The following is a 19196-nucleotide window of genomic DNA, read 5'->3' on the forward strand; positions in this document are numbered from 1 at the left end:
TGCATGTGCTGAGACACTGGGCATGAGTAGCGTGCAGCTAAGACAGATGGAAAGTATTGTGCAGTTGTCAACATACTAGAGGGTGAGGTTGCATTAGAGTTCTGCTGCAGAGGACTCAGATGAGGATTTCAATGGGGCAGCCTGTAGAAAATGACTGATAGTCTTCAATGGTGACTGAATGTTTGATGGCACAGCAGAATATAAGCATCACGACTTTTTGTCAGTATAATGAGTAATGATGCTAGAACAGTGAGCATTGACCTGCATTAGGCATTGAGTTTGACCACATGCTAACTGTATACTGAGAAAGCAGAACACTTTGCAATTCTGAATATAGATGAGGCAACTGTAAAGCTACAAACAATGGCACTCTGCACATGGGGAAGGTCATTATCCTGACAAGATCACATCATTCTCTGCTGTATCCCCCTGTAAAGATTGGAGGCAATGTATTCCTCTCTGTTTGCAGACAGTGTGCCAGTCACCTTCCTTGTATAACAGTCGATGGTGAACTGGGAAATGTTGGCGATGTTCCTTAAGGAAGGAGGCAACTGTAAAAAAGTACATAACCACGGTCATCTTCACAGCCACTGGCAGTGCCACCCAGCTCCTTCTCTGAGGCTGCAGGTCTGCCCGTGACAACTGGCAGATTTCAGTGAAGGTTATCTTAGTGAAATGGAGGTATGTAATGCACTGTTCCTTGCTGAGGTTGAAGTTGGAGAGTTGCACCTTGAAGATCCCTGGTGGATATGGCATTCTCCTCAATGTCCTTGCCCAGCTTCTCCTCCCCTTCTTCCTCCCTCTGTGAGCAGCTTGTCCTCCTCTGTGTTGCCTCTGCTCAATCTCCCTGTCATGCTGCAGCTCAAGGAAAATGGTAACTACCGCACGAATGACTGGGAGTAACTAGCGGGCAGAAGAGTGGAGAGCGGGAAGGGGGCAGGAACGGGGTTCTGTTAAAGATATCCTGATAGAAATTCTTAATGACTTTTTTGTGATCTCAATTAGAAATGGTAGTTTCAAATTGCAGGAATGTTGATCCTTGTGGATAATTACTGTGACAAGGTCACGAGATTATTTCGATTAGGATACGAGAAAGTTGTTGCAATTATAGAGGGCCTTGGTGAGGCCACACCTAGAGTATTATGTGCAGTTCTGGTCTCCTTTTCTAAGGAAGGATGTTCTTGCTCTCGAGGGAGTGCAGCAAAGGTTTACCAGGCTGATTCCGGGGATGGCGGGACTGATGTATGAGGAGAGATTGACTAGGTTAGGATTGTTTTTGCTAGAGTTCAGATGAATGAGAGGGTATCTCATAGAGACTTATAAAATTCTAGCAGGACTAAACAGGGTAGATGCAGTGGGGATATTCCCGATGGTGGGGGAATCCAGAATCAGGGGTCACATTCTGAGGATTCAGGGTAGACCATTTAGGAGGTGTGGAGACATTTCTTCGCCCAAAGAGTGGTGAGCCTGTGGAATTCATTACCACAGGAAGTAGTTGATGCCGAAACATTGAATGTATTCAAGAGGCAGCTGGATATAGCACTTGGGGCAAATGGGATCAAAGGTTATGGGGAAAAAGCAGGATTAGGCTATTGAGTTGGATGATCAGCCATGATCGTAATGAATGGCAGAGCAGGCTCGAAGGGCCGAATGGCCTCCTCCTGCTCCTAGCTTCTATGTTTCTATGTTTCTATGAGAGGGAAAAAACAAACTTAAGGTGCAGCAAGGCTGCTACTTTTAAACTAAAGTAGAACAGTTTTAAGCTGCATCCTCAAGAGAAATTGACAGCACAACTCCTTGGGCAAACCCTAATCTAATTCTAGAATCCATAAAGCAAGCAATGTGTTCTGATCATAGGCTATCACACACCAGTCAGATGTCATTCCATGTAGGGTATGAGTCTGCGATCATGTTCCTCCACTGGCAGCAATGATGTTGCAACCACCTTTAATCGATGCTTTATGCAACCGTGACTTCCTGATTCAAAATGCGAGATTGCAGCATTATTAGTTTTTAAATCTACATTTTAAAATTTTACAGCTCTTAGTGTAGATTGATTCCTGCCAGGTACAGTACACTAGCACTCTAGGGAAGGCGATGGCCTAGTGGTATTATCGCCAGACTATTAATCCAAAAACTCAGCTAATGTTCTGGGGACCTGGGTTCGAATCCCGCCACAGGAGATGGTGGAATTTGAATTCAATAAAAAAAATCTGAAATTAAGAATCTACTGATAGCCGTGAAACCGTTGTCGATTGTCGGAAAAACCCATCTGGTTCACTAATGTCCTTTAGGGAAGGAAATCTGCCGTCCTTACCTGGTCTGGCCTACATGGGACTCATGATGTGGAGATGCCGGCGTTGGACTGGGGTAAGCACAGTAAGAAGTCTCACAACACCAGGTTAAAGTCCAACAGGTTTATTTGGTAGCAAATACCATAAGCTTTCGGAGCAATGCTCCTTCGTCAGATGGAGTGATCTGACGAAGGAGCATTGCTCCGAAAGCTTATGGTATTTGCTACCAAATAAACCTGTTGGACTTTAACCTGGTGTTGTGAGACTTCTTACTACATGGGACACCAGAGCCAGAGCAATAGAACATAGAAAAGCTGCAGCACAAACAGGCCCTTCGGCCCACAAGTTGCGCCGAACAATTTCCTTACCTTCTAGGCTCATCTATAAGCCTCTATCTTACTAACCTCCATGAACCTATCCAAAAGTCTCTTAAAAGACTCAATCGAGTCTACTGGCAGCCGATTCCACGCACCCACCACCCTCTGAGTGAAAAACTTACCCCTAACATCTCCTCTGTACCTACTCCCCAGCACCCTAAACCTGTGACCTCTTGTGGCAACCATTTCAGCCCTGGATAAAAGCCTCTGAGAATCCACTCTATCAATACCTCTCAACATCTTATACACCTCTATCAGGTCACCTCTTATCCTTCGCCTCTCCAAGGAGAATGGACCTAGCTCTCTCAACCTATCCTCATAAGGCATACCACTTAATCCCGGCAACATCTTCGTAAATCTCCTCTGCACCCGTTCTATGGCTTCCACATCCTTTCTGTAATGAGGCGACCAGAACTGGGCACAGTACTCCAGGTGGGGTCTGACCAGGGTCCTATACAGCTGCAGCATAATCTCTTGATTTCTGTGGTTGACTCTCAACAGTCCTCAAAGGGCAGCTAGGGATGGGCAATAAATGCTAGCCAGCCAACGACGCCCATGGCCCACAAATGAATAAAAAAAAACTCTGTCAGGTAGGCTGAGGTACAAAACTCAATGACCTTCTAACTGAAACTCATCGAGCCTGAAGTAAATAATCTGTAACTGTGTCAGAACGAGGAGATGTAATTATTTGATGAGAAAAGTATCTTCAAACAAACTAATAATTGTTTCATTTAAAATTTCATCACTAGAATGATCTCTCTTTAAGAATTGACATATTTGATGCAGATCATTTCTTGGTATTCCCCTTATCCTGTGAATAATCACAACATACCTTGGCAGGCTGACACTATAATTTGGCAAATAGCATTTTCTGTTGCAAAATCAAACCAAAATAGCGGAAAGAGCTATAAAGCTTGGATAAAATGATATAGCCACACATAATTGCCCACTTATTTTCCTTTCTCAAAAACTTTGATTTGATAATTACGTTTCTCAAAGGAAGAAGTTACACATCTTTTTTTAATTGCCTTTTCCGTTTTCATACAGACTGATGAAATGCACTCTCTTACTGATCTCACTTGAAATAAAGATTGAAATAAAAAATTGCTAAAGCGAAACATATACATTTCAATTAAAAATGGAATGATACCATTGTTAACAACAATCCGACACCCCATAAAATCCCATAAGATCATAAGATATAGCAGCAGAATTAGGCCTTTCAGCCCATGAGTCTGCTCCGCCATTCAATCATGGCTGATATGATTCTCATTCCCATTCTCCTGCTTTCTCCCTGTAACCCTTGATCCCCTTATTCATCAAGACCCTATCTATCTCTGTCTTAAAGACATTCAATGACCTGGCCTCCACAGCCCTCTGTGGCAATGAGTTCCACAGATTCACCACCCTCTGGCTGAAGAAATTCCTCCTCATCTCAGTGTTAAAGGAGTGTCCCTTCACCCTGATGTTGTGCCCTCAAGTTCTAGTCTCTCCCACTGGCGGAAACATCCTCTCCACGTCCATTCGAGCTACCGTACCTTCTTCCACTTTGCATGTTTTATCACCAGGCTCTCCTGCCCTCTCAGTAATCTGACTAGAAATCAAGGGCAAACCTGAAGCTATCCTGTAATCTGTGAAGTGCTTGGGAATATACTATTAAAGATTCAATGTAAATCTGTCTGCATGTTATCTGTCTCTTTTTTTAAAGACTTCTTTAAAACCTAAGTGCCTTGGAACTTTGTACTACATTAGAGACAAGCTGTTGTTGCAATGCCCATCATGTATCAAATTAGTACATGCAAATTATTCTTTTTGAAATGCAGTTATTGCTATTCAGAAGACAAACACAACAGTAACTTCAATGGGGTGAATTTTACAGTAGAAAAGGCAGCCTTGAGTTGATTGATTTTAAAAAAAGGTTTCCTGCAACAGTAATACACTTGACAAGCTGAGAGTAGGATCTCCACTCTGCAAGGAAATTAAGGCCCATCCTCGAGAGCTGCTGACCAATCGGTTTGTCCGGCAGCTAAGTCGTCCCAGCTGTGCCAGAATTTAGCAATGGCCACTGCTGAGGTGAAGATCCATGGATGCCCCTCTTACAGCTGACTCCTAGGTTCTTGGTCAGGGAGGAATCGAGGATATTACTTTGTGTTCTGGAAGTTGGATGCACACAGTGGGTACCCCCAGTGGAATCAGGCCACCCAGCAAAGAAGGTGGCTCTTTTCCTTCCTGCCTTTTAGCCCATGGCTCATGGAAGAAGCACCTGACTTCCTTCATTCCACTTTTCCCAGCCTCTCATATTATTGAGACAGAAGCAGAAACAATCCCGTAACTGGCCATTCATTGGTTGGTTAAGATCCTCAAGAGGCCCAAGGACAGGAGGGCTGGCCAACACATTACCTGCCCACTGCATTATGGGAGACAGCTTGGGGGTGGGTGGGAAGGCAGTAGTTAGCCACCAACTTATTCAACTACCCCCATCACCACCCCACCATCCCCAACAAGTACGTGAGTGCTTGTGTGTGGGGAGGACTGTGTGGTATCCATTCCAATTGCCTTTGAAAAGGTCTTAGTGAGCTGCCTTCCAGAATAGAATCCATGCAGTACAGAAGGAGGCCATTCAGCCCATCAAGCCTGCACTGACAACAATCCCACCCAATTAGCCCACCTAACCCCTGCTAATCCCCCTGACACGAAGGGGCAATTTAGCATGGCCAATCAAACTAGCCAGTATATCTTTAGACTGTTGAAGGTAACCGGAACATCTGGAGGAAACCCACACAGACATGGGGAAAACATGCAAACTCCACATAGGCAGTGACCCAAGGCTGGAATTGAATGCAGGTCCCTGATGCTGTGAGGCATCATTGCCAGGCACTGTGCCACCGTGCCGCCCAAAGCCACTACTTAGTTGCATTATACAATGGGGTGCCTGGGTTATTTCAGAAGACAGTTAAGACTCAATTACGTCGCTATGGGTCTGGAAACACAAGTAGACGAAAGGGGTGAGGACAGCAGATTGCTTTCCCTCAAGGGCATTGTCACCATTACTCGTCAGATTTGTCTAATTAACTACATTTAAATTTACCACCTGCTATGCTGGGGGTTTGAATTCATGTCTCCAGAATTAGTCTACGCCTCGGGATTAGTCCAGTAACATGAACAATGTGTTACCATATCCAATCGGCTTTAATGTTGACCTGATTTATGGATGGGTTGCTGCTTTACAAAAATGTTCTGTATTTACTGTAGTGACCTATCGGCTTCTTTCAATCAATCGTACATCAAACAGGTAATTCCATATACTTCGACTGCTGAACCGTTAGGTTACACGTGTCAGAATATTTCTTGAGCTAAAAACCTCAATTTCTATGGTTACCAATGCACTTTAGGACAGGATGTCCATTTCACGAAAGTAGTAAACTAATCAAAGAAAATGTTGTAAAGTCTAGTACATTGATGTGTCTGTTCAGGCATGTAGTTATAATAAGTGATGTAATGTCATAGTATCACTGTTAACATTGCTGCATACACTTTGAAATGATGATAATTTTATTCCAAATTATTACCATGCGCGTACACGCAAGGCTTCTTCTAACCTACCTCATCTAACCCTAGCAGCACAACCCTCCTTCCTCCCTTCATGTCTATACCCAACTTTCTCATAAATGCATATGTTATTCACTTAAATTGCTTCCTGTGGTAACAAGTTGCCTTGTAGGCTTCAGCAAAGATTGCAGTCTTCATGAGTAAGGAAATGAGGGCTGATTTGAAGGAGATTATACCTCTTCTGGGCTCTCACCTTTGTGGCCTGGGGCCACTACCAGTGCTGCCTCAGGACTATATTTGATGTTGTTCTGGTAAAGGGTGGTAACTGGGACTGAATGGGGGAATGATCTTGCCCTGCACCCAATGTTTGGCATTTACATGCTTTGGGAGAGGAAGGGGGAGGAACCAGTGGCGGAGGTGGGGGAGCGGATACTGGAAGAGAATTGAAGCCAGGGCCATGAGGTATGGTGGATCTTCTCCTCCGCTGCCATCCAGCCACATTTTGGTTGGGAATTCAAAGGTAAATCCAACTAATTGGAGTTTATAAATAACAATTTGCTTATACAGATTATTTACTGAACTTTTGTTTTGGTTGCCAACACTCGATACAATGCAATAGGCTTTTTGCATATTCCCCATTACCATGCAACAACATGCAAGAAACTCAATAACGTCCATGTCAGAGCATTTCACTTGCTCGGTGCTCCTGCCACTCGATGTCCTCTGCCCTCAAATCAGAACACACACTGTAAGCTCTACCACTCTGAGATCAACAGGAACAGCATTGTTATAGGAACTAACATCACTTCCAGACTCCCCTCAGGTTATGCACCATTCTTGGACATGTATTGCCATTCCTTGATCTCTACTTGGTCGATATCTTCAAATTCCTAACAGCATTGTGGGACACCTTGATAGCCTCAAGGAGAAGGCCGATCATCTTTGACAATGTTAGAAGTATATGTCCCTTTAAGAACAAACCAGGCCTTGTTTCTGAGTGAATTGAGAGCAGGTTGTTCCTTGAAGCTTGTATTTAAGAGTTGGGTTTTTCTCTAAGAGGAGAGTTGCTTCTGGATGGGGAGAAGATCCAGAAAGGGGAGAGTGGAAACTGATGTTTGTACTGAGCTGTAGTTTCACAATAAAACAGTTGTGAACCACTTGAAAGTCTTCTAATGCCAAATTTAGTAAATGGATATTCACCTGTTTAACAATCTTCTCCTGGGGCAACTAGGAATGTGCACTAAAGGTAGCTTAGCCAGTATTGCCCACATATTTCTTATCTTTAAAAAATGGGCACAGTTTCATTCAATAATTTTAAACTGTGCATTAATCTCAGACCAATTTAGGATCTGTGAAAAGCAATGTAATTGGAAGCAGCAAAGATCAGGAGATCAGCTGACAAGGGTTGTATTAGGTGGGAGGTGGCTCAAGGAGCCTGGATTGTGAGGCATTATGTGAAAAGTCGCAGAGCTGTATTTTCCTCTGATTTGTTTGTTTTGGTGGAAAGCAAAGGAAGGTTTTTATCTATTTTTTATCACTCACCTGAAAATAGACTAAACAAAATGTCATGTTCCAACTTTAAGGACAATTGAGAAAAGTGCAACAGAAGGGCAAAAGGGATATAAAGAAATACTGAGTACTAATCTCCTGTTCAGAACATGTCATTAGTCAACTTAGTGAAAAATGTTCATGGCACAGAGGGTTTGCTATTTTCACATCAGAGGAATATCAGCCACTGTTGTGTATCTGTTGATACAAAACAAAGCAGCCCAAAAGCACAGAAATCATAAAAGGTCATGTCAGACAGTGGCTGAAAATGTATCTGTGAAGAGGAAGACTCAAACTGAAATGGGAATCTGTGATTGAGGTATGTGAGAAACATTTTGTGAGGAGTATGCATGATACCTTCATTCAGGGGCAACCAAATGTCAAACGTCTCTTTGAATGAGAAGGAAGCATCAACCCCAAACTCCTCTTAATTATCAGCTAAAGCTCAGCCTTCAACACCATTATTCCTACAAAACCCATCTCCAAACTCTGTGGCCTGGGGTTCGGCTCCTCCCTCCTGAACTTCCTAACCCGCAGACCGCAATCAGTAAGGATAGGCAACAACACCTTCTCCACGATCATCCTCAACACCGGTGCCCCACAAGGCTGTGCCCTCAGCCCCTTACTATGCTCCTTACACACCAATGACTGGGTGGCCAAATTCCCCTCCATTTCGATTTTCCAGTTTGCTGATGACACCACCGTAATGGGTCAGATCTCAAACAATGATGAGATGGAGAATCTGGTGAACTGATGTACCAACAATAATCTCTCCCTCAATGTCACCAAAACAAAGGAGATAGTCATTGACTTCAGGAAGCATAGTGGAGAACATGCCTCAGTCTACATCAATGGGGACGAAGTAGAAAGGGTTGAGAGCTTCAAGTTTTTAGGTGTCCAGATCATGAACAATCTGTCCTGGTCCCCCCATGCCAACATTATAGTTAAGAAAGCCCACCAATGCCTATACTTTTTCAGGAGACTAAGGAAATTTGGTATCACCTCTACAACTCTCACCAACTTTTACAGATGCACCGTAGAAATCATTTTTTCCAGTTGTACCACAGCTTGATATGGCTCTGCCCAAGATCACAAGAAACTGCAAAGGATTGTGAATGAAGCCCCAGTCCATCATGCAAACCAGCCTCCCATCCATTGACTCTGTCTACACTTCCCGCTGCCTCAGAAAACCAGCCAGCATAATTAAAGACCCATGCACCTCTCTTCCACCTTCTTCTGTCAGGACAAACACAAAAGTCTGAGGTTACATAACCAACCGACTCAAGAACAGCTTCTTCTCTGCTGCCATCAGACTTTTGAAAAGACCTACCTTGCACTAAGTTGATCTTTCTCTACACCCTAGCTATGACTGTAACATTACATTCTGCACTTTTTCCTTTCTTTCTCTATGAACGGTATGCCTTGTCAGTATAACATGCAAGAAACAATACTTTTCACTGTATTGGAATACATGTGACAATAATAAATTATATCAAATCAAAAGGCTAAAATGTGAAATTATGGCCCAGTATTAGAGTAGAAAATTAATACAAGGTGTAAAGTGAACCAGATCCTTCATTTCAACAACACTTCAGATGCTTGAAATAACCTGGGGAAGTCCTATGGTGTGGTGGCGCAGTGGTTAGCACTGCTGCCTCACAGTGCCAAGGACCCAGGTTCAATTCCCAGCTTGGGTCGCTGTCTGTGTGGAGTCTGCAGATTCTCCCCGTGTCAGTGTGGGTTTCATTCGGGTGCTCTGGTTTCCTCCTACAGTCTGAAAGACGTGCTGGTTAGGTGCATCGGCCATGCTAAATTCTCCCTCAGTGTACCCCGAACAGGTGCCAGAGTGTGACGGCTAGGGGGATTTTCACAGTAACTTCATTGCAGTGTTAATGTAAGGCTTACTTGTAACAGTAATAAACCTCAGTACATTGTTTCTCAGAAAAAGTCAAAACTTACAACAGCATGTTATACAATGCTGAATAGGGAAGGACAGGATGGTGCGTGACTTGGAGGGGAAGCTGGAAATGATATTGGTTCAGACAGCATTGTTGTTCCTGTCGATCTCAGGGGATACAACTTAAGAGTGTGTGTGAATTTGAAGGCAGAGGATATCAAGTAACAGGAGAACTGAGCGAGCAAGTTGCTCTGACAGACATATTGTTGAGTTTCCTGCATTTTGCTATCCTTGAACCAGGATAAATTGCAGCAGCAGTGGGAATAGAGGCTGCTGACAATAGGATGCAGCAGTCACCAGCAGCAGACAAACTACTGCTGCCAGAAGTGGAGGAGATGAGGGTCTCACTCTTTGGTTCTTCCAGTGGGCTTTGCAAATGAGCATGGCAGTTTCGTACTGGACACATTTACAATCATGGAGCTCCAATTGCTTTACCTGTTTAGATGTGCACATGTTTTAGATGATGTATGGACATGTTCAATGTGTCACATGAATTTCTGTGTAAATTTTGCAATAGTGCACCATTCCTCAGAGCATTCTAATCGAGGGAATGATGACTGCTCAACCACTGGCAAAATTTGTGGGACACAGAAGATGCGCTACTCGTCTCCACATGTAAACACAGTGTATTTATAACTAAATTATCATTGCATTATTGTGTAAATATAAATCTTTTTATGCTGTTGTGATGCCTGGTGTTGCTGAAAAATAAATATTTGTTTCCTTGGCTTTGTTGACTTAGAATTGAAGCACCTTCATGTACTTTGAAATTTAAAATTCAATTTTAATTTGGGTTCAGAAAATCCTCATCTCTAAAAGCCTTCTGGTAAAATGTGGGACTGAAGTCAGATTTAAACCTGGGCCAGGCAGGAGTGACAGGTTCTCCTCCACTGAAAGACTTTAGTAAACCGGGTGGCCTCATAGGGCATCTGGCATCTTGCAGTGCCCGTTCTCCAGGTGACTGGAGATCAGTTGCACAGTTTCCCAACAAACGGTCCAATTGCCAGTCAAGGATCATAACAAATGCATTGTACAATATAATCAGACCGATCTCTATCCAATCTCCTTTTCCATCATTTTAATGAAAGCATCATCAAGGGAGAGAGGAAGAAAGGAGAAGGAGGTGGAGAGGGATTGAGTAAAAGGGAGGAAGAAGGAAATATATGGAAGGGGGAAGGAGGCGTTGAGGAAAGGGGGAAGAGAGAGAGAAGGGAAGAGGGAGAGGAGAATGATAAAGGAGACAGACAGACAAGGGGCAATTGAGGAGGGGGAGGATCATAGAGAGTAAAGGAGAGAGGGTGGAGGTGGTGAGGGACTGGGGGAGAGAAAGAGGGTGAGGAAGATAAGGAGAGGGAGGAAGGGAGGGAGAGAGAGAGAGAGGGAATGGGAGAAAAAAGTGTAGAGGGAGAGCGTGAGGAGGGATTGAGGAAAGAGGAGGAACAGGGAAGCATAGGGAGGGAGGAGGAAGAGGGAGAGAGGGAGCCCGAGAGAGGGAGGGATAGAGTAGGAAAGGGAGGGAGAGAGCGAGCCAGAGAGTGAGTGGGAAGAATAGAGAGAGAAAGAGAGTGGGGAGATGAAGGGGAAGGCAGGGAGCACGAGGGAAGGGGAAGGTGGAGGGGTAAGTGAGGGCAACAGATGGAGGGAGAGAGGGAAGGAGGGAGAGGGAGGGGGGTGAGAAAGGGGTGGCCTGCTAGTCGGAAAGGTGTGAGAGAGAGAGGGGGGTTAGTGGGGAGTAAAGGGATGGGGTTAACTGGTGACCCAGGACCTCGCTGTCTCTTCAACCCACAGCTTTAGGCTGAACGATACTAACTCCCGTCCCACAGCCTGGGGAAAATCCACCCTCTCCTCCCGTTACAAAGTTAAAGGAAAGAGGGGGGGAAAACTTGCCTGCTTTGCGCAGTTTCTTGTTTCTGAACACGGACACGATGACCAGTAAATTGCCCAGAATGTCCACCAGGATGGTGAAGATGAGGACGCTGGCCAGGGTGCTGATTACCCACAGCCTCCTGTCCGGGAGTCTCTCCGCTTCCCCAATGGAGAGATTCTTCGGCAAAATCCTGTTCCCATTCATCGCACGTCACATCATAGCAGGGGAAGCAGTGACAGAAATATCAATATATAAATGAATGGGGTGTTCTTTGCAGACACTCCGGCAGCAGCTGAAACTTGGGCGGTTGGGGTGATCCGCGGAGATGCTCTTTCACACAGTGGCGCCGCTACACTTCCCGCAACTCCTCTGCTCCACTTACTTTAACACGTCCCTCTGCCGACTCCTCTTCGCCGGCACTTTGTCAGGGACTGGGGGAGAGATGGTTCTGAATCAACTCCGTAACTGCGATTATATAACAAGAAAATCCTAATAATCAGACTGGGCTGGGAACAGAAATAACTGTTTTAACCACTCCTGTGCCACCAGGGAGAGAAACGTCATCAAGGGATACAGTGAAGTGTGAAGAACGTAAAGAATGTAACTGGACTTTTCCACAAAAGTCAACAGCTACACAGACGCACACATGCATATATATACATATGTGTGCATGTGTGTGATATATACATGTGTGATATATACATGTGTGATATCTAAATGTGTGACATATAAGTTTGTGTGATATTTAAATGTGTGATATATATATGCGTGTGTGGTATCTAAATGTGTGATATATATGTGTGTATCTAAATGTGTGATATATATGTGTGATCCATATATGTGTGATATTAAATGTGTGATATATATATATGTGTGATATTTAAATATGTGATATGTGTGTGATATCTAAATGAGTAAGATGCATGTGATATATATGTGAGTGTGATGTATATATGTATATGATAGATATGTATGTGTGATATATGTGTATATGGGATGGTGTTCTGGACCAATACATTGAGGAACCAACTGGAGAGTAGGCCATTTTAGACTGGGTATTGTGTAATGAGAAAGGAATAATTGGCAATCTAGTTGTGCGAAACCCTTTGGGGATGACTGACCATGACATGATAGAATTTTTCATCAAGATGGAGCATGATGTCGTTGATTCTGAGACTAGGGGTCCTGGGTCTTAATAAAGGAACTACAATGATATGAGGCACAAGTTGGCTATGATAGGTTGGGAAACGTTATTTAAAGGGATGGCGGGCAATGGCAACGGCAAACATTCAAGGAGCACATGGGTGGACTGCAACAATTGTTCATTCCTTTCTGGCGCAAGAGTAAAACTGGAAAGGTGGCCAAACCATGGTTTACAAAGGAAATTATAGATAGTATTAGATCCAAGAGAGAGGCATACACATTGGCCAGAAAAACAACAGACCTGAGGGTTGGGAGCAGTTTAGAATTCAACAAAGGAGGACCAAGGGACAGACGAAGAAGGGGACAATAGAATATGAGAGTAAACTTGTAGGGATCATAAAAACTGACTGTAAAAGTTTATATAGGTATGTGAAGAGAAAAGAATTGGTGAAGACAGATGTAAGTCCTTTACAGTCAGAAACAGGGGAACTTATAAGGGGGAACAAATAAATGACTGACCAACTGAATACATATTTTAGTTCTGTCTTCACAAAGGAAGACACAAATATGATACAGAAATGTTGGGGAACATAGGGCTTAGTGAGAGGGAGGAATTGAAGGAGATCAGTATTAGTAGAGAAATAGTTTTGGGGAAACAGATGGGATTGAAGACTGATAAATCCTCAAGGTCTGATAATCTACATCTACTAAAGTACTAAAGGAAGTGGCCTGAGAAATAATGGGTGCATTGGTGGTCATTTTCCAAGATTCTATTGACTCGGGAACAGTTCCTACAAGATTGGAGAGTAGCTAATGTAACACCAATATTTAAAAAGGCTGGTAGAGAGAAAACAAGGAATTATAGACCAGTAAGCCCAATGTCAGTATTGGGGAGAATTCTAGAATTTGTTGTCAAAGATTTCATAGCAAAACACTTGGAAAATAGGGACACGATTGGACAGTCAGCATGGATTTATGAAAGGGAAATCATGCTTGAAAAATCCTAACATCGGTAGTGGGGAAAATCCTCAAATCCATTATCAAGGACTTTATAGTGGTGTATTTAGAAAGCAGTGGCAGGATCAGACGGAGTCAGCATGGATTTATGAAGAGGAAATCATGCTTGACAAATCTGATGGAATTCTTTGAAGATGTAACTAGTAGAATTGACAAGGGGGAGCCAGTTGATGTGGTATATTTGGACTTTCAGAAAGCATTTGACAAAGTCCCACATAAGAGATTATTGTGCAAGATTAAAGTGCATGGGATTGGGAGAAGTGTATTGAGATGGATAGAAAATGGGTTGGAAGAGAGAAAACAAAAAATAGGAATTAATGGATCCTTTTCAAATTGGCAGGCAGTAACCAGTGGGGTGCTACAGGAATCGGTGCTGGGAACCCAGTTATTCATAATATATATTAATGATTTAGGTGAGGGAACAAAACGTAACATCTCAAAGTTTGCAGACAATACCAAGTTGGGTGGAAGGGTGAACTTTGACAAGGATGCAGAGATCCTTCAGAATAATCTGGACAGGTTGGATGAGTGCGCTAATCAATGGCAGTTGCAGTATAATTTATTCGCTTTGGAAGCAAAAACAAGAAGGCAGATTACTACCTGAATGGCTGTAAATTGGGAGAGGGGAGTGTGCAGCGGGACCTGGGTGTCCTTGTGCACCAGTCACTGAAGGTAAGTATGCAGGTGCAGCAGGCGGTAAAGAAGGCAAGTAGCATGTTGGCCTTCATTGCAAGAGGTTTCGAGTACAGGAGCAGGGATGTGTTGTTGCAATTATACAGGGCCCTGGTGAGGCCACACCTAGAATATTGTGTGCAGTTTCGTTCTCCTTTTCTTTGGAAGGATATTCTTGCTCTCATGGGAGTGTAGCGAAGGTTTACCAGGCTGATTCCGGGGATGGCGGGACTGATGTATGAGGAGAGATTGAGTCAGTTAGGATTGTTTTCGCTGGAGTTCAGATGAATGAGGGGGGATCTCATAGAGACTTATAAAATTCTAACAGATCTAGACAGGGTAGATGCACGAAGGATTTTCCTGATGGTGGGGGAGTCCAGAACCAGGGGTCACAGTCTGAGGATTCGGGGTAGTCCATTTAGGATGGAAATGAGGAGACATTTCTTCACCCATAGAGCGGTGAGCCTGTGGAATTCATTACCACAGGAAGTAGTTGATGCCAAAACATTGAATGTATTCAAGAGGTGGCTATATATAGCTCTTGGGGCAAATAGGATCAAAGGTTATGGAGAGAAAGCAGGAATAGGCTATTGAGTTGGACGATCAGTCATGATCGTGATGAATGGCACTCGAAGGGCCAAATGGCCTCCTCCTGCTCCTGTCTTCTATGCTTCTAAGTAACTGGAATTCTTTGAGGATGTGACCAGTATATTTGATGAGAGGGAGTCAGCAGATGTGGACTTCCAGAAGGCTTTCAACAAAATCCCACATAAGAATTTAGCATGTAAAATTAAAGCGCATGGGATTGGGGATAGTGTATTGTGATGGATAGAAAACTGGTTGGTAGACAGGAAAAAAAGAATAGGACTAAATGGATCTTTTTCCAACTTTTTCCAGGCAGTGACTAGTGGGGTACCGCAGGAATCAGGGAATCAGTGTTCGTATTAGTGATTTAGATGAGGGAACTAAATGAATTATCTCAAAATTTGTAGATTACAGAGAGCTGGGTGGGAGGATGAGCTGTGAGGAGGATGCAAAGATCCTTCATGTGATTTAGACAGGTTGAGTGAATGAACAAATGAATGGCAGATGCAGTATAATTTGGATAAATGTGAGGTTATCCACTTTGGTAACAAAAACGGGAAGGCAGATTACTATCTGAAAGACCATAAATTAGGAGAGAGGAATGTGCAATGAGACCTGGGTCACTGAAGGTGAGCATGCAGGTGCAACAGGCAGTAAAAAGACAAATGGTATGTTGGTCTTCACAGCGAGAGGATTTGAGTACTGGAGCAGGAATGTCTTGCTGCAATTACAGTAAGAGTTTTAACAACACCAGGTTAAAGTCCAACAGGTTTATTTGGTAGCAAATGCCATTAGCTTTCGGAGCACTGCTCCTTCGTCAGATGGAGTGGATATCTGCTCTCAAACAGGGCACAGAGACACAAAATCAAGTTACAGAATACTGATTAGAATGCGAATCTCTACAGCCAACCAGGTCTTAAAGATACAGACAATGTGAGTGGAGGGAGCATTAAGCACAGGTTAAAGAGATGTGTATTGTCTCCAGACAGGACAGCCAGTGAGATTCTGCAAGCCCAGGATGCAAGCTGTAGGGGTTATTGATAGTGTGACATGAACCCAGGATCCCGGTTTAGGCCGTCCTCATGTGTGCGGAACTTGGCTATCAGTTTCTGCTCAGCGGCTCTGCGCTGTCGTGTGTCGTGAAGGCCGCCTTGGAGAACACTTACTCGAAGATCAGAGGCTGAATGCCCGTGACCGCTGAAGTGCTCCCCCACAGGAAGAGAACAGTCTTGCCTGGTGATTGTTGAGCGATTGTTGATCCACATCATGACTACCATCGTTGCTGCAATTATACAGGGCCTTGGTGAGGCCACACCTGGAATATTATGTGCAATTTTGGTCTCCTTATCCAAGGAAGGATGTTCTTGCTCTAGGGGGAGTACAGAGAAGGTTTACCAGACTGATTCCTGGGATGGCAGGACTGAAGTATGAGAGAGATTGAGTCGGTTAGGATTTTATTTGCTGGAGTTCAGAAGAATAAGGGGGGGATCTCGTGGAACCTATAAAATTTTAACAGGACTAGACAGGGTAGATGCAAGAAGGATGTTCCCAATGGTGTGGGTGTCCAGAACCATGGATCACATCTGAAGATAGAGTAGACGGTTTAGGACAGAGATGAGGAGAAATTTCTTCACATAGAGAGTGGTCAGCCTGTGGAATTCGCTATCACAGGAAGTAGTTGAGGCCAAAACATTGTATGTTTTCAAGCAGTAGTTAGATAAAGCACTTGGTGTGAAGGGGATCAAAGGATATGGGGGTAATGTGGGATCAGGCTATTGAGCTGGATGATCAGCCGTAGTCATGATCAATGGTGGAGCAGGCTCGAAGGACTGAACAGCTCCTCCTGCTCCTATTTTCTATGTTTCTATGTTTCTATATGTGTGTGTGATAAATATGTATGTGATATATATATATATATGTGTGTGTGTGTGTGTGATATGCATGTGTGATATATATATAAATGTGTATGTTTATATATGCATGTGATGGGTATATGCATGTGATACATGTATCTGCTGCCCTGTTCTTCTAGATGGTACTGGTCATGGGTTTAGCAGGTGCTGTCTGAGGAGCCTTGGTGAGTTCCAGCAGTGTGTTTTGTAGATGGTACACATCTTTTAGATGGCTACAAAGAAAATTGGATGGGCATTTGGGGGGTTTCAAACAGAAATGCTGACTAAATATCTCCGAACATCCTAGCACCCTGTCACTCTGTGATCATTGTGCAATTTGAGACCAGGTGTTCGAAACAAGACTCAAAGAACATCGGCCTACTGGAGGCAAAGTTGTGAGACCGTCAGTGTTAGAGGGAGTGAATGTTTGTATTTGGGTTGCTAATCAAGTGGGTTTCTTTGTCCTGGATGTTGTCGAGCTTCTCAAGTGTTGCTGGAGTTGTGTTCATCCAGGCAAGTGGGGAGTATTCCATCACAATCCAGACTTGTGCCTTGTGGATTGTGGACAGGCTTTGGGGAGTCAGGAGGTGAGTGACTCGCTGCAGGTTTCCTAGCCTCTGACTTGGTCTTGTAGCCACAGTTAATGGGCATCCTATATCATACATTCAGGACATTATCTCCTGGCTTAAAGCTTTACAGTGTCCGATGTATTTCACTTTAGCTCATGGATTCCAATTAATGTTAATTGCAATGGAGACACTGACAGTCCAAAACCAAAAAGGTAGCTGAGAGACTAATGATAGCTGGCAGGTTAGTAACCTCTCCTGTAATTTTAATTAACTTTTAAGTCACCAAATTCCTATTTAAAGTTATGAAAATTCCTTGTTTCCAGTATTTAACACACATCCCATGCGTGAGAGAAGAATGGGGTTAATTTATAGTACCAATGTCACCAATACTTGCTAACAAGCCTTTACTCTTCCTTTGCACTATCTAAAAATGTCTGATTCTAATTGCCGATTTGACCATATGTCTGCTCAGAGATGTACTGGATTCATCTAGATGCCCCTGAGGAACAATCATCGGATCAATTCACGAGGAAGTTCTCATAAAATTGTCCTGTGCTTATCGGGACATATGGGCCTGAGCCAGTTAACTACAGGGTTATTTCAGTGGAACCATAATACATTCCCACTGTCAGCATCTGTAATTGCACACATCTGTAATTCTCCTCTGAGAGAGCACATGCCTCAAATACTTTGGTGAAAAAACATCCTGCTTCAGTTTATGAAGGGACCAGCAATTTGGACACATTCCCCGAGCAGTTTATTGATGTGTAATCCATGTAGTGTCAAGTCAAAGTGATGTGAGAGAATCTTACTGAGATGCTGTTTCACATTACTGCACTTCTGTTATATCAGGACATGACGCCAGATCTCGACTATTAATTCTATAGTGTTGAGAAAGAAATTGTATCCAACTGAAATCCCATAATACTCGCAGAGATAGAATGGGCCTGATTTTACGATTGTGATGTATTTATTGCTGTTGGAAATTTTAAAAATTAAAAACGTTTAAAATGAATTTTCTGTACTTTTCCTTCCTGCCTCTTTTTTCTCTCTCTTAATCCAATTTTTGTTTCCCTCTCTTTATTTCTCCTTCAGTATCTGATTTACCATTGAGTTTGTTCACTTTTTCTCAGCCCTTCCGTTCTTAATTGCACAATTGTTCAATCTGACTGATTAAGAATGTTGCCTGCAATCTTATCACCAGAAGCATGCGAAAGGAAGAGCTGACTGATGCCTGTGCTGTGAGCGTACAGCTTCAAGTCTCTTGCTCAATGCTCAGCTAATTTTCAAATCTTGCCAAAGACGATCTTTATCAGTGAGGCCTTTGTCCTGAACTCAACACCAGCAAATTTATCATCTGCCTGCCACTTCCCAGCTCTCAGCTTTGAGTTTTCTGCTGATAATCCTTCTGATTTCCATCTCACCTAGAATTCCGCAGCTAGTATCCAATTCCATTTTAAGTCCTGCTCACCTGTCAACACAACCCACACTCTTGTCATTGATTTCAAAGCCCTCATCTTGATTTAGCGAACCCTCAATAGGATCACTCCATCCCAACTCTATGAGATCTTTAAAAGTTAGGTGCCAGCTCATATGCTTTGGCCTTCTGAGTCTTGACTACTGTGCTACTTCTCAATCGCCACCATTTCCTGCATGACCCCCACCCTTCCCAATTCTTCACATTGGTGGCAAAGCATTCAGGTTTCCTCTTCAAATCTTCTTCAAG

The 19196-nt window shown here is 43.4% G+C and overlaps 1 protein-coding gene across 1 annotated transcript in view; it reads right to left on the reverse strand.

The window, feature by feature from the left end:
- Nucleotides 1–17984, reverse strand: part of mtnr1al (melatonin receptor type 1A like) — a 32056-nt gene extending 14072 nt beyond the window's left edge. The window contains exons 1-2 of the mRNA XM_078231563.1: nt 17939–17984; nt 11613–11750 (exon numbers count right to left, since the gene is read on the reverse strand). Coding sequence (XP_078087689.1) covers nt 11613–11750; nt 17939–17984 — 184 coding nt within the window. The remainder of the gene's footprint in view (nt 1–11612; nt 11751–17938) is intronic.
- Nucleotides 17985–19196: the final 1212 nt, after the last annotated feature.

Source organism: Mustelus asterias, chromosome 16 (assembly GCF_964213995.1).
Source record: "Mustelus asterias chromosome 16, sMusAst1.hap1.1, whole genome shotgun sequence".
Taxonomy (NCBI): Eukaryota; Metazoa; Chordata; class Chondrichthyes; order Carcharhiniformes; family Triakidae; genus Mustelus; species Mustelus asterias.